The 19,329-nt window shown below is 45.3% G+C and overlaps 5 protein-coding genes across 5 annotated transcripts; 2 read left to right on the top strand and 3 right to left on the bottom strand.

Annotated features, from left to right (window-relative positions):
* Positions 1 to 125: 125 nt before the first annotated feature.
* On the bottom strand, positions 126 to 1,499 carry AWJ20_4164 (uncharacterized protein; the record flags this gene model as incomplete). The annotated part of the gene is made up of 1 exon (XM_018881224.1): positions 126 to 1,499. The coding sequence occupies one exon, from the start codon at positions 1,497 to 1,499 to the stop codon at positions 126 to 128; it is 1,374 nt and encodes a 457-aa protein (XP_018733835.1).
* A 5,734-nt stretch (positions 1,500 to 7,233) lies between these two features.
* YOR1 (ATP-binding cassette transporter YOR1) lies at positions 7,234 to 11,142 on the top strand (the record flags this gene model as incomplete). Its single annotated transcript, XM_018881223.1, has 1 exon — positions 7,234 to 11,142. One exon carries the CDS (start codon positions 7,234 to 7,236, stop codon positions 11,140 to 11,142), a length of 3,909 nt encoding a protein of 1,302 aa, XP_018733834.1.
* Positions 11,143 to 11,711: 569 nt separating this feature from the next.
* AWJ20_4162 (uncharacterized protein) lies at positions 11,712 to 12,284 on the bottom strand (the record flags this gene model as incomplete). The annotated part of the gene is made up of 1 exon (XM_018881222.1): positions 11,712 to 12,284. One exon carries the CDS (start codon positions 12,282 to 12,284, stop codon positions 11,712 to 11,714), a length of 573 nt encoding a protein of 190 aa, XP_018733833.1.
* Positions 12,285 to 13,311: 1,027 nt separating this feature from the next.
* NPL6 (Npl6p) lies at positions 13,312 to 15,648 on the bottom strand (the record flags this gene model as incomplete). The annotated part of the gene is made up of 1 exon (XM_018881221.1): positions 13,312 to 15,648. The coding sequence occupies one exon, from the start codon at positions 15,646 to 15,648 to the stop codon at positions 13,312 to 13,314; it is 2,337 nt and encodes a 778-aa protein (XP_018733832.1).
* Positions 15,649 to 16,736: 1,088 nt separating this feature from the next.
* AWJ20_4160 (uncharacterized protein) lies at positions 16,737 to 18,887 on the top strand (the record flags this gene model as incomplete). The annotated part of the gene is made up of 1 exon (XM_018881220.1): positions 16,737 to 18,887. One exon carries the CDS (start codon positions 16,737 to 16,739, stop codon positions 18,885 to 18,887), a length of 2,151 nt encoding a protein of 716 aa, XP_018733831.1.
* Between the last annotated feature and the right edge of the window lie 442 nt (positions 18,888 to 19,329).

Genomic DNA, 19,329 nt, shown 5'->3' with positions numbered 1-19,329 from the left:
CAGGGCAACGGAGATATCAGCCGCGTCAGGGGTAATTTACACATGAAAGATTTGGAGAAATATTAGATAGAGTGGAAATTAAATGTATTAATTAAAATAAAATAGATAAAATAAAATAAAACTAGTCAGCTGGGCGGTAAGAAGCCGCTGTTATGCATCATTGGAATAGAACTTATAGGTTGAGGTGTTTGAAGGGCGTGGTTTTGGTGTTGAGCGTCAGGACCAGTGTGCATACCCCCTGACGAGTGTGAAGTGGGAGGTTGACTATTGTTGATTCGAGGAGTAGTAGGTCTAGCGGAATGATTATCTTTTTTCAAACTTTGCCGATACTTATCTCGGCAGATATCTGCTGGATACTTGTTTCCAAGCTTTTCAGAAACGACTCCCCACTTCTGCGATTCGTATTCGTGAACTGCATCTTTTAGCGTATTCAGATCTTCCTCGCTCCAAGAAGGAGTCTTTGGTCGCTTAAGCTTTGTGCAGTATCTGACTTGTAATGACCCTGCAGTGCGGCCATCAAAGTGCTCGGCGATTTGTTTCCAAGTCAATTTTCTTTCTTCTTTAAGCATGATAAGCAGTTCGTCATCTTCAGTAGAGAATTTTGGTTTACGAGCATACTGCATGTCCTCCATGTCAGTTGGCAGAGGCGGCATGCTAGCAGCCATGATGTCGTAATTGTGAGAAGTCTTGCGCAAGTTATGAGAAGAACTTTTCCTGCGCTGCTGATTCCGTTTGTTAATAATTGATGAGGACGATGCTTTAGTTTTCAACAGCGGCTTTGATTGTAGGGAGTTGGGGTCGTGGAGAGAGGTGTGATCAGACAGCCTGTCGATAGATGTCTGATGATGCAATTGAGAGCCATGGGCAGAGGGTGAGTTGATCGATGCATCTGTACTCATATCGTCGTTGAAAGATGACAGCGAGTTCATACTCCCCATGCTACTGAGTGTATTGGAAGAGTGACTATTGGCAAGTGGCGGTGGCGGCAAGTGTGAGGTATACTCATCATGATGAATAGGAGGTGGTGGTAAAGAGGACGACAGACTATGTTGGGCTTGGCTTGATAAACTGCTATTTGGATCTATAAGTTGTGGTAGTTGAGGGAGTGGCAGGTGTTGATGATGCTGTGAAGTTGGTTGAAGTGAAGACTGTGAGTGGTACTGTTGTTGGTGATTATAAGAAGACTGTTGGGGTATTTGGGGCTGAAGCTGGTGGTGGTGTGACTGTGGTTGAGCTTGGAGCGACACAGGCGGTCGTGAAAATCCCATGTAGCTATAGCTCTGGGGGAGATACTGCTGTCTTGGAGCAGAATATATATCCAGGTTGCTGGAAGAATCCAACATTGTGGTAGTGGGGACCAAACTAGACATGCTATGATAATTGACCTGGCCCGCAGAAGAATTAATAGCTGAACTAGAAGAGCCAGACCCAGGAAGTGGTAGCATTCCAAGTGGCCCAGAAGACATATTAGGAGTGCCTGACTGAGAGACCGCTACCATGATAGAACATTTGACAGGGACGAGATCGGAATTGCACCTAGATTGGGCTCAAACCAGTTGAAACAAACAGCCTCAAATTAAGTTTTGACTTCTGAAACAAGAACCTAAGCGAACAATGGAGAACCGTTGGAACCTGGGGATGGTTTAAGGGTCTAAGGCTTATTCAATACAAAGTACCAATTGATAATATAATAGAAATGATGTATAAGGAGAAAGAATAAATACTTTATCGATAGTGGATCACACGTACTTAAAGTACTATAGACATTAATTAAGCATAAGCCCTGATCTCAAGAAAGGAGCGGGAAAATGCATTGGCAAAAAGCAAGTCTATCAACATTTGACTCTGCAAAAAGTAACAACATTTTGAAAAACAAAACAAATCAAAGCAGAAATCACAATGATGGGCAGGTATGATGCAGCCAGTGACCCCCAAGCTGTAAACATACCGTCCGAGGGAGTTGCGTTTAAAGTCGACGTAAAATCTGCAATCGAGTGGGAGGCTCAACCGCAGTTAGATGCAGGGAGTGAGGGCTCCTCTTCTAACTGCTTCAAACTTATAAATAGAAGCGGTGCAATGCGTGGAAATGACGCTGGTGTCTCGGTGGTTCTGTTGGCAAGTCCCGTCCGACCTACCATGAGGTGCATTTGATCTGCAGGAAAAAATAACCTTATGCATAGACCGTTTACCCACTTTAACCAAATATGGATATGGGTTGAAAACGGTTGCAGGGCCCCGTGCTCCACTTGCAACCAAACTTTTGTTGATCCCACGCTGCCACCTCTTTTGGCTATGACTGAATAGGCAAGTCCCTCGTTCATCTATGAAGTAAGAAGTTGTGGTGTACCCGTATAGCCAAGACAAACAAATACATTGCGACACCCCTCTAATCCATGCTTCTCCATATCCCCTCATTACCCCCTCCAAAAGCCGTTTTACCCTCCCTCTTCCACAGCCGCCCGAAAAATTTCTACATCCCATACGACCCCTACAGATACTACAACCCAAAAGACCCCCTACAGCCCCGTACATCCCTTATAACCCCTACGAACCCTACAGCTCTTACTACTACTACTACCCCTACAAAATCCCTACAGACCCCCTCTGATGCAGTTGCCGACAGCACATCGTAGTAGAGTTAAACGCTGAGTCAATAGTTTGATCCCCGGCTCGGCTCAAGCCATGTCTCTCGTCTGCGTATAATCCCGAGAGGAAGCGATAAGCTATTGACATGCAATTGAGTTCAAAATTATAACTGTCGGCAATAGAAGTTGAGTTCGGCGCACTCTTGGCTCGTTGCCAGAGTTAGCAAGTGTGATTGCTCTGAGTAATGGCCGTCATGGGCGGGCCAGTTCCAGCAGTGGCACATATTTCCAGGCTGGATTCGAGGCAGTGTTAGTCCGAGAAAGTTTTGCCGGCCGAGCGATATCAGCTAAGCAGCCACAGCAATTTGAGATCTGGTTCTGATTCTAAAACATGCATATCTGCGGATATCTACGGGAATCCCCCTACAAGATCTGGTTGATCTTCACCTCCTCATTGCATACACCGCTCTTCCGACCATAGCGACCGTAAGTAGCGTGTGATAGGACAGGGCTACACAAATTCTGTGAGACCAAAAAAACAAAAACAAACACGACATTCACAATAACATATGTTATCAAAATGACTTATACGACAATGAACAAACCAAAAGTAGTCTATAGTATTTCTTTTTTTTATTTATTTTTCTTTTATCTCGATTTTTAGATTCTCATTTTTGCTTTTTAAACCGAATTTGAATTCGCATATGGGCTCGCAAGCCACCGATGAACCAACCTAATCCAATCCGCTTGGATCTGGCGTCCGAGATCGCCATCTACCTCAATAAAAACTGGCTAGAACCCAGAATTCATGTTTTGGTCCGTTCACAGGAGAAGAGAAGTGGAGAAATCAAGCAGTCGCTTGCTTTAGGTATATGACGAGCAGATTGACGGATGAAAAAAATAATCGCCATGGCTGGTTGGCTACTTGCATATTAGGCAATAATCCATCCTATTTGGGGCATTTTAAGGGGTTATGTTTGCATCATCGGTAAAGTTTGTGGTGCAGGGGGCTGCAGCAACGGCGCAGCTAAGATCTTAACTGTAAACACGGCAGCTCAACATGTACTTTAAGGACACCGTAACTGAATGTCAAACTGCTAGCGGCGTTTAATAAACCTAAAGATCTAACCGACTTCGGTCTAGTTGTTTTGTTCTTTTTTTTTCTTTTATTTCTTTTGTTTCATTTAATTTTTGATGCTGAAAAATTACCCCTGAAATATTATATCAAATTTGAGAGTTCACGCCTGAAACCGCCTCATCAAGTGCCATATATAATTTCGTGCTTCTCTGCAAGCACGCGGAAAAGCCATGGACCATACCAAAAGGCATGGTGTCAACAGATTAAACAGAACAACAGCATATGTAGCCAGTTCCGAGTGGGTATGCTCGAATTGAGCTTGACCCATGCACCTTTGAATGGGTCACACCACTTGACCCATGCAATATGGAGTTGACATGAATGGGGAAATCGCCGATACGATTCTGTCCTACTGATTCGCATGATTCGCATAAGAAATAGCAGCCGGTTTAAAGTCGTGAGTCCTAATTCCTGAAACTATCACAGGTCAAACTATGTATGGGAAGACAACTAAACATTCATCCGAGATATCTTAGAAGTCGGAACCCCAGAAAAAACACCAAGCCGTCGATCAACCTTAAAAAGTCCGATTGGGGATGCCTTCTGCTATAAGCAGGCACGCTTTTATTATTAAATGTATAGAACCTCTACGTGATGACTTATAGCACATACTATAGATAGGAACTCAGCCTGGACACACCATTCGAAACCTTCGCTACATATGCGATCGTCCCTATACCCTCTCATAGAATTACGTTTGCTCGGTGCAGCTCTTTGACATATAAAACTACGGGACCACCTGTCAGCCGATGGACCCGGTGTCCAAGCAACATTGGTCCACACCTCTTCTCCTTGGCATCAGCTGGCAGCCCTAACACTATCAGTCCACGGGCTGGTTCTTACAACCACGACACATCTGCATCTTCTATACACTCTTGTGGCTTAAATGGCTCCACTCAGGGCTTCTTTTTCTCGTGGTACGACAATTTCGACGGGGAGGGCCTGCCTCCGGCGGCTGGGGCTCCGCCCCAGACCCTGGTTGGTCCTGCTTCGCAGGAGAGGGTGCTGGAGGGAACGGGTTGACTACAGCATGTGCCAGCAATTGATCCGAGGCATGGGCTCGTGGTCGGAGACGTGTCTGTTCCGTTCCGAACTATCATTTTAGCGGCTGGAGGACGGAATCACGTGACAGGCTGTATGCAGTGTCAATGCAAGATTAAGCCCGGTCCCTGCAGAAGTTTAACTTTATCTTGCATTAGCTACCGAACACAGCAGAGATCAGCTTTCTGGAGATATCATGGCAGGTCAGCGAAGCCTCAGCTGGAGCTAGTTCAAAAGCGTGCCAGAAGTCCAAATCTACTGCTAGTTAGTTTGAAAGAGTCAGAACCACCGATTATAAACTGAACCCCAACTCCTCTCCCAATCATACTCACACTCGACTTTAGACCAGCTCCAGCTCATTCACTATAGCCCGTGAACCTCCTGCGAAGCAGGAGCAACCAGGGTCTGGGGCGGAGCCCCAGCCGCCGGAGGCACACCGGCACCCTCAGATATTCCCATGTAAGCACCCAAAATGGGCCTTTGGCCGTTCTCACCCGAAGGACCGTCTTTACTCGGACATACGAGGGTGTAATTAGCCAGGAAGGAGAGGTGTCGATTATGGAGTTTGTTAGCGTGTTAATTATTGAAGCAGGTTAATAGGAGACCACGTTGACCCATGCAGACGACTAGTTCAGGATTTAGTGATCACGATTCTCTAGCCCACGATATCCCGTTCTCATGTGATTTACAGAACCAGCCACGATTAGAACAAGCGGACATGCATTAGTCATCTACAGTCGGTCAACTGTCTCAGATCCCGCTAGTACTGCATATCCATGGACCGGAGGACCGAGTGGGTTGAGGAGAGTGCTGAGCTTCAGGGTTCGACAAAAAAATGCAGTTGACGCCGTACTTGTTTTCGCGGAACCTGAAAGGTTGCTCACGGTTTTAACACAAACAAGCAACAGTGAATGGCCGTATTCCGGATTCTTTGTTTAGCCGATCAATCGGCAGCCGATTTTATCAGACGGAGAAACGAGTGCGGCGATTTCCTTATCAATTGAGTGATCGTTGGACTCCGATAGGCACATGGAAGCATGGACCAGCAGGCTTCACGAGCTGGGTTGTTCCCGAACGTCTCAGTTCGTTTCGTTCAATCGTCAGTCTAAGTACGCAAAACGCAATCAATTCCAAGTGTATATTTAAATATCCGAGCGACAAAGGAAGCGAGAAACAGGGTCTGTGGCGTAACTTTAACCAGTGGTAAAGTTGAGAGGCGAATGAGCAATGTTGGCCCTTGAGTCGAGGACCGACTCACCAGTCACACCCCCAACTATTTGCCCAAAACCCCCCACCTAGCGGACCTAACCTTATCAGTCGCCTTGAAATATTGACAACGACATTTAACCCATAAAAGAAAGTGAGATGCATGCATGTTAGTTAGAAATTGGGACTTTGTCAGTGGCTTGGTGGCTGTTAAACGGTGGTGCCGTACATACAGGATTGCGCGATCGACGCTCTACGGTTGTAAAACAGACTGTTTTAAGCGCATAGATCACTGCGATCGGAGTCCGTGTTTCGCAGATGTTTCCGAAAATCGCCAGGAACGCCGATCTGGATCTAATGAAAATGAAATATATATTGGATTAAGCAAGCTTTTTAAATACTCTGTATCTCCGATAATTATTTATCAGAAGTTTTGTTGATTTTCTCCAAGACGGTTTACATTAATTAGAGTACTCGTAGCGGGTATTAGTAATTTGAGAGCCATGTCGTCTGAAGAGAAGAAAGGCAATCTCTCAGGGCCACAGTTGGAACTGGAGCCAACGCCACTGTCAGCAGGCTCTTCGTCATCATCTGAAGGCAACGTCCAGCCTGTCTCAGAAAAAGGCGATGCTGTAGTCTCACGAAGTGTTTCCTCAGGTGCGTCTTCAGATACCAGCGAGACCCCTGGATCAACTGAGAAACAGAAAGGAAAATTCACAATGCTCACGCCGTTTGTGGGGCGAAAGATCCCTCCAATACCGAAAGAGCGACTGCCATATCCCGAGCCAACGGCATCTATTTTTGATCGATACACATTCCAGTGGATCTATCCCGTGCTGAAGGTATGTACATCGAACGAACCATCCGAAATGAACTATGCTTTTGGCACTATGATCCTGGTTCACAAGTCAGGCCTAGGTCCGAGTTATGACGAATTAGTTACACCTACGAGTGCGAAGTCTGTCTCCCAAAGTCCGACTCGAGCGCAGCGAGAGGAGCTACGGGGTCTGGGGCGGAGCCCCAGCCGCCGGAGGCAATGCTTACTCGAAGTTCAGAAGATTGTTTTTGGGGGTAGTACTAACGAGATGATTGTAGACAGGATATTTGCGAGATTTGGTTGAGCAGGATTTATGGACTGTTGAGGGGACGTCTGTTTCTGCCAAGGCACTATTTGACACTTTCGAGGGCTATTTACAAGTTTATAGAGAAAAAGCGCAGAATGAAGCCCGGGAAAAGGGTCTTTCAGAGCATGAGATCAGAAATATGCCATTACCTAGGTTTTCCGTGCTGAGAGCGCTAAATAGCACATTTTTCTACCAGTGGTGGTCAGCCGGTGCGTTTAAAATTATCAGTGATTGTGCCCAGGCATTCACACCACTGTTGAGTAAGAAGTTGATTGCATTTACAATGGTTAGAGAGGTGGACTCGTCGGTGTCTGTTGGTAAGGGTGTCGGTTATGCAATTGGCATTGTTTTGTTATTCATGGTTAACTCATTTTTTTTAAATGTCTTCTTTTTCCGAGCTATGATGACCGGAGCCCAAGCAAGGTCTGTGTTGAGTCAGGCTATTTATGAAAAGTCGCTGCGTTTGTCTGGAAAGGCTCGTATTCACTATACCAACGGTATTCTTACTAATTTAATGTCTACCGATTGTCACCGTATCGATTTTGCCTTACAATGGTTACACTTTGCTTGGACATTCCCAGTATCTATTGTAATTTGTATTGTCATTGTATTGACTAATATTGGTGCTTCTGGTCTTGTTGGTTTCGCTCTGCTGTTTGTATGTTTCTTCATTGTCACTTATATGGCACAGGTATTGGGTAAGATCCGTAAGAAGGTCAATAAGATCACTGATACCAGAGTTTCCATTATGAGAGAGATTCTGCAGGCCATGAAGATTATTAAGTTCTATTCTTGGGAAGAAGCATATGAGGAAAAGGTTGCTGAGGTTCGTCGGGATGAAATGCACCGTATCAAAATCATGCACACTGCCAGAAACTTGTTGAACGCTTTGTTTGTGTCTGCTCCTACCTTGGCAGGTTTGGTCTCGTTTGTCACCTTGTCCAGTACCGGTGGTCACTTGAACCCAGCCGCTGTGTTTTCCAGTTTGACTACATTCAATATCACCCGTATGCCTCTTATGTTCTTGCCTCTGGCTATTATGGCTGGTTATGATTCGTTCTTGGCTGTTAATCGTATTCAGGATCTGTTATCTGCAGGTGAAGCCGAATTCTACATCGAATATAACGTCGATCAAGATGATGCTATTGCCGTCAAGAACGGTAGTTTTATCTGGGAAAAGGACGATGCTAAAAAAGAAGGCGATGATTCGGAATCTGATGGAGACTCTACTTCAGCTGACAAGTATCACGCCAAGAGCCAACCTTCAAAAGCTGATGAGGATGAGACAAATGCCCTTACTCCTGCCGAGTCGATTAATGCGCAAGCTCGCAGTGTTCAAGATGTTCCGGCTCCTGGCGTTGTTGAACCCATTGACCATCTAACCGAATCTGCGAATGCCGTTTCTGATTCGGAAGTTGAGCAGTTTAACGGTTTCTCCGGACTTGACTTGACTGTCGCTAATGGCGAATTTGTAATTGTCACTGGTACTATTGGTTCGGGTAAATCCTCGCTATTAGCTGCTATTGCTGGTGGTATGCGCAAGCTGGATGGATCGGTTACTTTGAATGGCCAGCTGGCTTTCTGTGGCCAACAATGGGTACAAAATGCCACAGTCCGCGATAACATTACTTTCGGTAAACCATTTGACGAAGAATGGTACAAGGAGGTCATTTACGCGTGTTCTTTGAACAGGGATCTAGAGATCTTGCCAGCTGGAGACCAAACAGAGGTCGGTGAAAGAGGTATTACCATTTCAGGTGGTCAAAAGGCCCGTATTAACTTGGCCAGAGCTGTTTACTGGAATGCCGATATTATTTTGCTAGATGATGTTCTCAGTGCTGTCGATGCTCACGTTGGTAAGCACATTATTGATCACTGTATCTGCGGTCTGCTCAAAAACAAGACCAGAATGCTCGCTACCCACCAACTGTCAATGTTGCAATATGCTGATCGAGTGATTTTCCTCGACAACACTGGTAAGACTTACAGCGGTTCTGTTGACTACTTGAAGGAAACTGTCCCAGAATTCAACAACCTTCTTACTTATGGTCACCAGTCAGAATCTGACGATGATATTCCTGCTGAAGAGGAAGAGGAAGAGGCCAAGGAGCATGTCGACAAGGAAGCACTCGAAATCAAGAAGATTGCCTCTAAAGATCCCAAGACCCTTAGCGAAGATGAAAAGAAGAAGCTGGGTGTTTTGATGCAAGCTGAGGAAAAAGCTTCTGACGCTGTTCCTTTGAAGACATACATGGCGTTTTTCAAGCTTGGTGGTGGTTCCATTTCATATGCTATTTTACCTCTGCTTCTTAGTGCCATGATTTTGTCTACCTTCTGTCAACTCTTCACCAACACATGGCTTTCTTTCTGGACTGGTAACAAGTTCCCTGGTAGAACTGAACCATTCTATATTGGAATCTTTGTTATGTTTGGTATTCTCAGTGCTGTATTCTCGTTCTTGTTCTTCTTTGCCATTACTCACATTATCAATTTGACCAGTTTGACCTTACATGTACAAGGTGTAAACCGAGTTCTTCACGCTCCCATGTCATTCTTCGATACTTCACCGCTGGGCCGTATTCTCAACAGATTCACAAAGGATACTGACACTGTCGACAACGAAATGAGTGATCAATCGCGTCTTTTGCTCATGTCAGTTTCCAGTGTTGGTGGTGCTTTTATCCTTGTTATTATCTACTTGCCATACTTTGCCATTGCCCTTGTCGGTTTGATGTTCTTCTTCTTTGCTGCTGCCAAGTTTTACAGAGCGTCTGCACGTGAAATCAAGCGTATGGAGTCGTTGGGCAGATCTGTCTTGTTCAGTCACTTTGGTGAGACTCTCAGTGGAACTTCAACTATCAAGGCTTACAACAACCAAGAAATATTCATTAGGAAGAGTGAAAAGGCTATTGATAAGATGAATGCTCCTTATTACCTTACTATTGCTAATCAACGTTGGTTGGCATTGAGACTCGATTTGGTTGGTGCTGGTCTGACTCTTGTTACTACAATGCTTTGTGTTACTGGTCAGTTCTCGATTAGTCCTTCCTCAGTTGGTTTGGTGCTTTCATCGCTCTTGCAGACTATTAACATGATGTCTATGATTGTTCGTCAATTAGCATCGGTAGAGAACAACATGAACTCTGTCGAGCGTGTCCACCACTATGCTTACGAACTTCCCACTGAAGCGCCTTTCCATATCGAAGCTACCAGACCCGACCCCAGCTGGCCCAAGGAGGGTAGAATCGATTTCAAGAACATGACCATGGCTTACCAACCAGGACTGCCTCCTGTGTTGAAGAATATCAACCTCAACATCAATGGTGGTGAGAAAATTGGTATCTGCGGTCGTACTGGTGCTGGTAAGAGTACCATTATGGTTGCTCTGTATAGGTTGGCAGAAATGAGCGGTGGATCCATTGACATCGACGGCGTGGATATCAGCACCCTTGGTCTCAACGAGCTTCGTATGAAGCTATCTATTATCCCACAAGATCCAGTGCTCTTCCAAGGAACCATCCGATCGAATATTGATCCTTTTGGAACATGCACGGATGTCGAGCTCTGGGATGCTCTTCGAAGATCTTGGTTGGTTGAGAGCAAGGATCTCGAGCTTCTTAAACAGGGTAGCTTGAGTATGGACAAGGTCAAGTTCCATCTCGATAGTGTTGTAGACGATGAAGGTACCAACTTTAGTTTGGGTGAACGCCAACTACTGGCTCTTGCTCGTGCCTTGGTCCGTAAATCTCAAATTCTCATTTTAGATGAGGCCACATCCTCAGTTGACTTCCAGACTGATCACAGAATTCAGACAACTATTGTCAACGAATTCAGCCATTGTACTATTCTTTGCATTGCCCATCGTCTAAACACCATCTTAGCCTATGATAGAATCCTCGTTCTGGAACAAGGAGAGGTTGCTGAGTTCGATGACCCAGTCACTCTCATGAACATCAAAGGTGGCGCATTCCAATCCATGTGTGAGAGATCTGGAATCTCTATGGACGACGTCTTGGAGCAACAGGCTGCAAGAAAGAACCAACAATAAAAAAAAATACCTCCCTCAAGCTTAATCTATATTTAATTTATGAACGTCGCATTTACCAGGTGAGGGTTGCCTCCAGCAGTTGCAACGCCCAAGACCCCGTTTTGCTCGCTTCGCGACCTCCACGTCGAGTGACGGACGGGCTGGTACGACTCTTCTTAGAAAGGGAGCGCTTGTCGTGGTGAGAGACCCTGTCTTTGGAGAGAAGTAACATCTGCAAGCCGTAATTTCGGCGAAAAAAAAATGAGCTACAACACCCTGTGTTCACGCCTGGTCTCCCACGGCATTACTGATCACGGCTCTCCGAGACTTAAATATGATTGATCGGACGGGAAATCTTGTTTTACTCGAGATGTGGTCGTAGCTGACAGCTTTCTTACGCATGTAGAGTTAGTTTGTATAGTAACTATGGCCCAGAATTCAGGACATAATCAATATAAGTGGAAATTAGGAGAATAATAAATAAACATTAGCTAAAACACAAATCTAGACGGCAGTCTAAAACCCGAGGATATAGGCTATTACAAAGCAGTTCTTAACAAGAGATATTCCCTATCACATGGAAATATGGACTATTTGGACGAAGCTTCAACAGGTTCGACTTTATTATGAATAAACTGATAAACATCAGTCCAGTAGCCGTCCTGTACACAAGTGTCGTTATGCGTACCTTTCGGGTACAATTTGAATTCCTTGACGTCTGCTTTTGACATTTCATAAAGTTCGCGAATATGATTTGGTGGTACTAGCTCATCATTTCCGCCACTAAGAAACAGCACAGGGATAGTAGTGGGTAGTGTGGGTATGATCTTCTCTGTATACCAGCGCTCAGTACACAGAAACGAAAGAGGTGATAAATAAGGGAACAATATAGGGATAAGTTTCATAATAGACAGGAAAGTATTCTCGACCACAATTCCCTTAATGAGTTCCGAGGCTTTGGGCAATGAAGCCATGTAAAACGACACTGCACCACCTAAACTCCGTCCGTACAGAATGATAGAGGTATCTCTTAGTTCTGGATGTTCAAATAAATAATCCAACACAGCTTCACAATCGAGTTTAATACCTTCTTCCGATGGTTGACCCGTCGATTTTCCGTAACCACGGTACGAAACAGTCACTCTAGACAGAGATGTTAGCATCACGCATTTTTCTGAAATATCTTGATAAGAACATGATTTCTGGAAAGCTATTGCCATCAATGACTGAACCAATACACCCTAGACTCGAAGTCTCCGGTTTGGCAAAGTTTAATAGATGCCTAGATTTGTTCATGACTGAGACAGGGCCAGAGGCATTAGACCTGACGCCACAGTTGATCAGTTCCAGAAGCAATGCCTTCTCTACTTACACATTGTAGCCCATTTCTCCATAAAATACATTAGCCAATGGAAGACTATGACCCATATTTCCAGCATTGGGACCGAGCATGACAACAGTCTTGGAAGACGACGAAGAACTCTTACGGTCATGCTATCACTAGTTAGTAAAATGACAAAATAAACAATTGCCACCGAGCATTCACACCCACAAACCGACTACATACCATCATCACGTAAGCTTTAATCTTCTCTTTATCCTTAGTGACAATAGTCACATCTTCAAAGGGAATTCCATAGACGTCCGGGGTGTCTACCAGGGTCCTGCTGTCGTTGGGAAAGTTGCTCGGATATATAAGATTCGTTTGGAACTTGTATATTCCCAGGGCTAAAATCGAGTACAGCACTGGCACCGCAGTGCAAACGATCTTTATCGGCTTGCTAAGATACGAACCCATCCTTCCCACTCAGTCTACTTCAAAGCAGATTGAAAGTGAAACTGAATAAATATGTATAAACAAACAGTGATAGACACCGACTGCCAACTCCGATATTAGGGTTGCACCCCACAGTTGACCCCTGAAAAACTGAGAGAGGGTCGGCCTCCGGCAGCTGGGGCTCCGCCCCAGACCCCGCTGCTCCTCTCGCTTCGCTCGAGTCGTTTCGCGGGGGTCCCTCACAACTGTAGCACTCGGATAATAGAGCTTTTGGCCCCCGTACCCGACTCGAGCGAAGCGAGAGGAGCAGCGGGGTCTGGGGCGGAGCCCCAGCCACCGGAGGCAGAACCCTCCCTGAAAAAAAATTGTGAATAAATATATTAAATGCCGTTAGAGATCGTGTACAGAGGGCACTAGGTGTAGTTGTTCCATGCAGCGGCCTGGCCACGCCAGTTGGTCGGTTGCTGCTCGGGTGGTGCAAACTGTGGTCCTCCGGCTTTCATGTGCGATTGAGAATGCTGTTGTTGGGCAGCAAAAGCGTGTTGGGAACCGGGTGGGAAAGGTGGCATGGGATGTTGTCCGGGTGGTAGGTTTTGTGGCGGCATCGGTGGTGGGTGTTGGAATGTCAGATTGGGGCCTCCAGGAGCCATTCCAGCTCGGATTTGTGCAGCGACAAGGGCTGGTGGAATGGGAATAGGAGGACCGCCCTCTTGGCGCATCTGTTGGAGTTGGTGAAGTTGTTTCTCAATCTGCATCCTTTGTTGTGTTCGCAATATTAATGGAGGAATGGGCATTTCAAATGGAGGAGGTTTCTCTGCTTCGAGACCACCCTTACGAGACTTGAAAATAAGTGATACTGGGAATGGATCAGGCTTTTCTTGACGCTTTTGTCTCACCCGACGGATAAATCCAGCATCATCGTCGTCGTCATCATCGTTCTCATCATTACTATTATTCTCGTTTTCAGCTTTCTCCTTAAGTACTCGTAGATATTCTTCTTCTTCAGCTTTGACAATAGCCTTTGTATTTTCAATCTTTTCCTGCCAGAACTCAGTCCAGAGCGCATTGCGATCTTTTCTCTTTTGTGCTAGATAGTTGTTGTATTGCGCAACAGCCTGCTGACTATTAAGCACAGCGCCAATATTAACACGTTGACTTGTGGTATTGACATTAGCATGATGACTATGGTGTCCATGAGTAGTCGTAGTATGACCAAAGCCAAGTAACGCAGCAACCTCACTTGCACCTGCTGAACGAGATCCTGGTCCAGAATGTGGAAAATGGTTTGTTCGTCCTGTACCAGGAGTAGCAGACCCGGCAGATGTGTCAAGTTCAGTCTTGGGTGTACCATTAATAGCTGAGTCTTTCCCACTATCAGCGGGAGTACTAAGATCATCAGCTACTGTGTTCCGACTTGGAGTATTGCCAGAGGCAGCAGCAGCAGTTGCTGCTGCTACCACTGCTGCAATAGCAGCCATATTTGAATTGTCTTTGGGAACGTCTTGGAAGTCTATCGAACCATGGATGCCTGATCCTGGAATGAATGAAGCTGAAGGCAGTCCTAACTGAGACAGGATATGAGGAGCAGCAGCCATGGCAGCTCTTTCAGCTGCACTTGGAGGTTCGGGCTGTCGAACAGTTTGTCGTTGCATATTCAAGGCATCAATCGGGTTGATGATGTTCAGCGGTGGTATTACTGGAAGTTGAGGGGGGATCTGTTGAGCTTGTGGAGGTGGCGGTGGGGGTGGTAGATTGGCTTGTTGTGGGCTTGGTTTCGAAGGTACTCGACTTCGTTTCCTTCTTTTAGCAGCAGCTGCTGCTGCTGCCGATGATGGGTTGTTAAGAACTCCCATACTAGGGGACATACTTCCAGCTACACCACCAGCTTGACCATGAGCTTGTTGAGGAGACAGGTTGACAATATTAGCGTTCACAAATTGGGTATTACTTGGTTGATTGGGAGCGTTATTACCCTGGTTAGGTAGTTGGTTAGACAGCTGGGGTGACATACTAACCCCACCTATTTGCTGTTGGTTTTGTAACAAATGTTCGGGGCTCAAGTTCAACTGTTGAGGGTTTGGATTTTGTGGACCCTGACCATCGCCTGGAATATCACCAGAACGACCAGATTGTTGTTGTTGCTGTGGTTGTTGAGGCAGATGAAACTGAGGGCCGTCATCCATACCATTTTGAGACTGTTGGTCAGACTGCTGACTTGGCGATTGTTGCATTCCCGGTCTGATACCAGTGGGAAGAGTTTTCTTCTCGACCATGACCTCGTCGTCTTCAGTAAACCCTTGTTCAATTGCTTTCGACTCGAAATAATCATCGCGAACTCGTTTTCCGTCGTTAATCATTCTTGAACCAAACTGTCTGAACATGGATCGAGCAGTGACCAAGGCAATCTGCCGAGATCTGAATGAGTACGGCAATAGCTTAGCCTCGATAAGGGCTTCTTTCTCCTGCTGAGTTGCAATCAGTTTATAAAGTGACTTGTTCTTGTTAAATAGCAAATAAGAATCACGGTAGTTTAGTTCTTTAGCACAGTCAGTAGCCATCATATATAATTTGTTGCCTCGATTGGGAAGTGTAAACGTCTTAACTCTGTATTCGCGTCCACCTGACAGATGTCCATCTGGTGATACTTTCTGTTCACCTTTTTCATCAATAATAGCAGACACAAACTCGTCGCCTCCAGGAGTCACTTCTGCTTTTGTGATCTGCCCCAATTGGAGCGTCCGCTGTGACATGGTCTGGATTTGTTGCTCGGCTAGAATGTCGTCTGGCTTGTAGTGGTGAACCTCGTTCAACCCGAAACGCGACTGTCGTTTTGCAGATTGCAGTCTGTGCGGCATAACATGCGGCGCACATCCAGAACTTCAGAAGGCCAATTTTGGCTGGAGTGAACTACTACAAATTAAAGACCCAAGGACCACTAAAACATCCAAGCTCCAAGCTTAGAAAAAGGATCTATGAGAGTGTTCGAAAAAACCTCAATCAAATTACTTTTAACAAAATTTTATGTGGATTACCGTCATTCCAGAATATTTTCGACATAAGTTTCATACATATGGTTATTTAAAGCTAGCCCCACAGAGCCATTTTGTCTATCTAGCATGACAGTTCCCTTGCAGAGGTCCTTCCGATTACCACGATAGGTTTAACCTTGTCTGAGCGAACATATGCAATGTGACCCTGCGTTTTATGCATGGTACAGGTGAAACTTATTGGATTGTACGTCAATTATGTATCTGTTCTGGTATCTGATTATACGTACGTGCTGGTGGTTGTATACCACTGTCTCATTGTTCTACCATTTTTCCAATATTATGAGCGAATTACAAAGAATTACGCAAAATCTTGATGCCTGATCCTCTACATGGAATCTCGATTCCTATACAAGCATTGATCTGAGATAATCCAGACTTTTAACATTTTCAGTAGCAATGCGATTCTGCTGATAAAACGAAGAGAGCTTTGTCCAGATTCCAAGATTACAATAAAGCTTGAAAAACATACTCATAAGCATCCCTCATTGACTAATTATTACAGTCATGGTATTTACAAGGCCAGAGGATGAGCCTGGGTAGTAAATGGCACCAAATCCGCCAATATTTGTTATACACAGCTAATACCTAGATAACGACCCTGGTTTAATCTGTATTCCCCATACTATCTATTTTCAAATCGCTTTCTACCCGCTGGTGGAATTTTATTCAAAAAAATTGGAGTTCAATACTCACCCACTTTTCTCATAGTCACGTGCGACTGCAGATCACATTAAAGACATTATAGAGATCACCGTCTAAATACACTTTTTCTTCATTCACATATAGAAATGGCTGGAGAAGAGGAGATAAGCCTGGAAGAGACTAACAAGATCAGAAAGTCTCTCGGACTGTCACTGATTCCAATACTGGAGAAGGCTGAACTAAACTCTCCGTCAGAACCGACAAAGTCTCATGAAAATGGATCAGGCGATGCGGAAATCTCTATTGAAGAGACCAACAGGATCAGACTCTCTCTGGGATTGAAACCAATTGCCACATCAGAAAATTCTGCTAATGGTCAGGCGCCAAGTGATTTCGATGATGAAGAGAGGCAGGCACAACAGAATTGGTTAGAAAAGACAGAAAATGAAAGGAAAATACTCCACCAGGATAAGATCCGCAAACGTATCCAAGAAGCCAAAGAACGTGCGGAGAGGAGAAAGGCTTTAGAGGGTACATCAGGATTAGCCGAAAGTGGTGATGGCGATGACAGTATTACTGGTACTAAATCATGGATTGAAAAGTTCAGAGAGAAGCAACGCCAACTTCAACAGAAGCGGTTTCAGACTGATGAAGACGAGCAAGATGATACTTCCAAGACCGCTGTAGAAGCGAATGGTACTGCCAAACAAAGAACCAAATCAACCGCAAAATCATCAAAAAGTGGTACAAGTAAAAAGAAAGTATCGTACTCATCAAAAGACCTATCAGGACTAAAGGTTGGCCATAGTCTGAAAGATATTCAAGACTTGAACCAAGATACAGTTTTGATCCTAAAGGATTCAGAAGTTTTGGCAGAAGATGAAGAGAATGAACTTGTTTCTAGTTCATTACTGGAAAAAGAACGCATGGAAGAAAACAAGAAAAATGCAAAAGGCAAGTCCAAATATGCCTATCAAGATGAAGAAGATGCAGGAGAAAATGGTGGCACTGATGGAGCAGACCAGAAGTTTTTTGTACTAGATGGGTCTGAAATTGTCGCCAATCAGTCTAGCAAAGATAATCTCGAGGCCGAAGACCAACCTATGCATCTGCAAAAGCAGGCAATTACACTTGATTTTGATAAATTCGACGTGATTAATCAGACGTCGTCTGATTACCAAGAATCCAAGCCTGTAAAATTTAAAAAGCCCAAAAAGTTTAAAAAGCAGGATTTGGAAAAGAAAAAACGAAAACGGTTTGACGACACAGAAGAGTCTGAAGTAAAGCCAGACATAAAAATGGCCGATGTCGATATTCCTGAAGCTGACGATGATGAGGAGTTACAGTTGAGTCTTGCACTCAACAGGCGACGAGTTCAGGCGGAAAGAGCAAAAAAACGCAAGAAGCTAAGCCCTGAAGAACTGGCTGAACAATTATTAGCTGATAAAGAAGAGGCTGATAATGATGAGACCCAGTCTGGCGAGAACTCTAATCGACTGGTGGTCAGTAACACTACCGACTTCCTTGCTCTGGTGAGGCAGAACAGTGTTGAACCTGAAAACAGCAAGCCATCTCCCCCTATTAAGGTTGAGACCCCTGACAACACTATCGCCTCTATGGATACCCCATCACAAACTAGCAATGAGCCTCGTGTCAAGAATGAACCCGATGATGAAGATGTTATTATGGATGGATCATCTGAAAGTACTCCCGCACCTGTCTCTATAAAGCCAATTGAAGCATCAGCAATTGCACCTGAAGAACCAAGTCTTGGTGGTGGTATGGCAGATGTGGTTCGACTTTTGCAGAACAAAGGTGTCATTAAAAAGAAGACCGAAGAAGACATTGCTAGAGAAGAGGCACAAAGGAGACAGCGAGAATGGGCCCGCAAAGTCGAAAAAGACCGACTTGTCAACGAGATCCGACTCCAACGGCAGCGTGAAGAGGATCATAAAAAATACGATCGACTCACGCACAAAGACAGAGAAGAAATTGCTCAACATGAGAACAGGCTCCGCGAACAGGAAGAAGCACGAGCCGCTCAAGAACGGTTTGCAAACTATAAACCGGACGTCAAAATCGAGTACCACGACGACCGCGGCAATCTGCTCAGTACCAAAGAAGCATTCAAGCACATGTCCCGCCAGTTCCATGGCACCAATGCTGGAAAAAAGCGGGTCGAGCGAGAGCTTCAGAAACTCGAAGAAGAGCGCCAAAAGGACGCCGAATCGCTCTTCGGCCCGTCCTCGGACTCATCATCCTCCAAGAAAACCAAAGCCGGAGTCCGTCTCCAGTAAATACTGTACCTTTTTATTTATTTTATTTTATTTATTTATCCTCTGGAAATCACCGGACGGGGGTGTCTGCCTCCGGCGGCTGGGGCTGCGCCCCAGACCCCACGGCTCCTCTCGCTTCGCTCGAGTCGTTGCGTGTGGAGATCCGGCCACGTCACCGACCGCTAAAAATTGCCTTCACCCCAAGCTCGACTCGAGCGAATCGAGAAGAGCCAAGGGGTCTGGGACGAGCCCCAGCCGCCGGAGGCAGGCAGGGTCCAGATTCCGCACCCCACTATTCCCCAGAGCCCTAACCCATGACAGTTATAGATATACATGGCCTCGCAGGTGGTTCGCAACCCACGAAAGTGCCAGAGGGTTAGTACTGTTGCCTCTCGAACAGGGTGTGTCTTGAATACTTGTTTTCTGCTCGTTTGGCTATTGAAGAGAGTCAATTGCGTTTGTG

Source organism: Sugiyamaella lignohabitans, chromosome C (assembly GCF_001640025.1).
Source record: "Sugiyamaella lignohabitans strain CBS 10342 chromosome C, complete sequence".
In the NCBI taxonomy this organism is placed as follows: domain Eukaryota; kingdom Fungi; phylum Ascomycota; class Dipodascomycetes; order Dipodascales; family Trichomonascaceae; genus Sugiyamaella; species Sugiyamaella lignohabitans.
The sequence above is the reverse complement of the archived record's forward strand: the minus strand, read 5'-3'. Positions and strand labels throughout refer to the sequence as shown.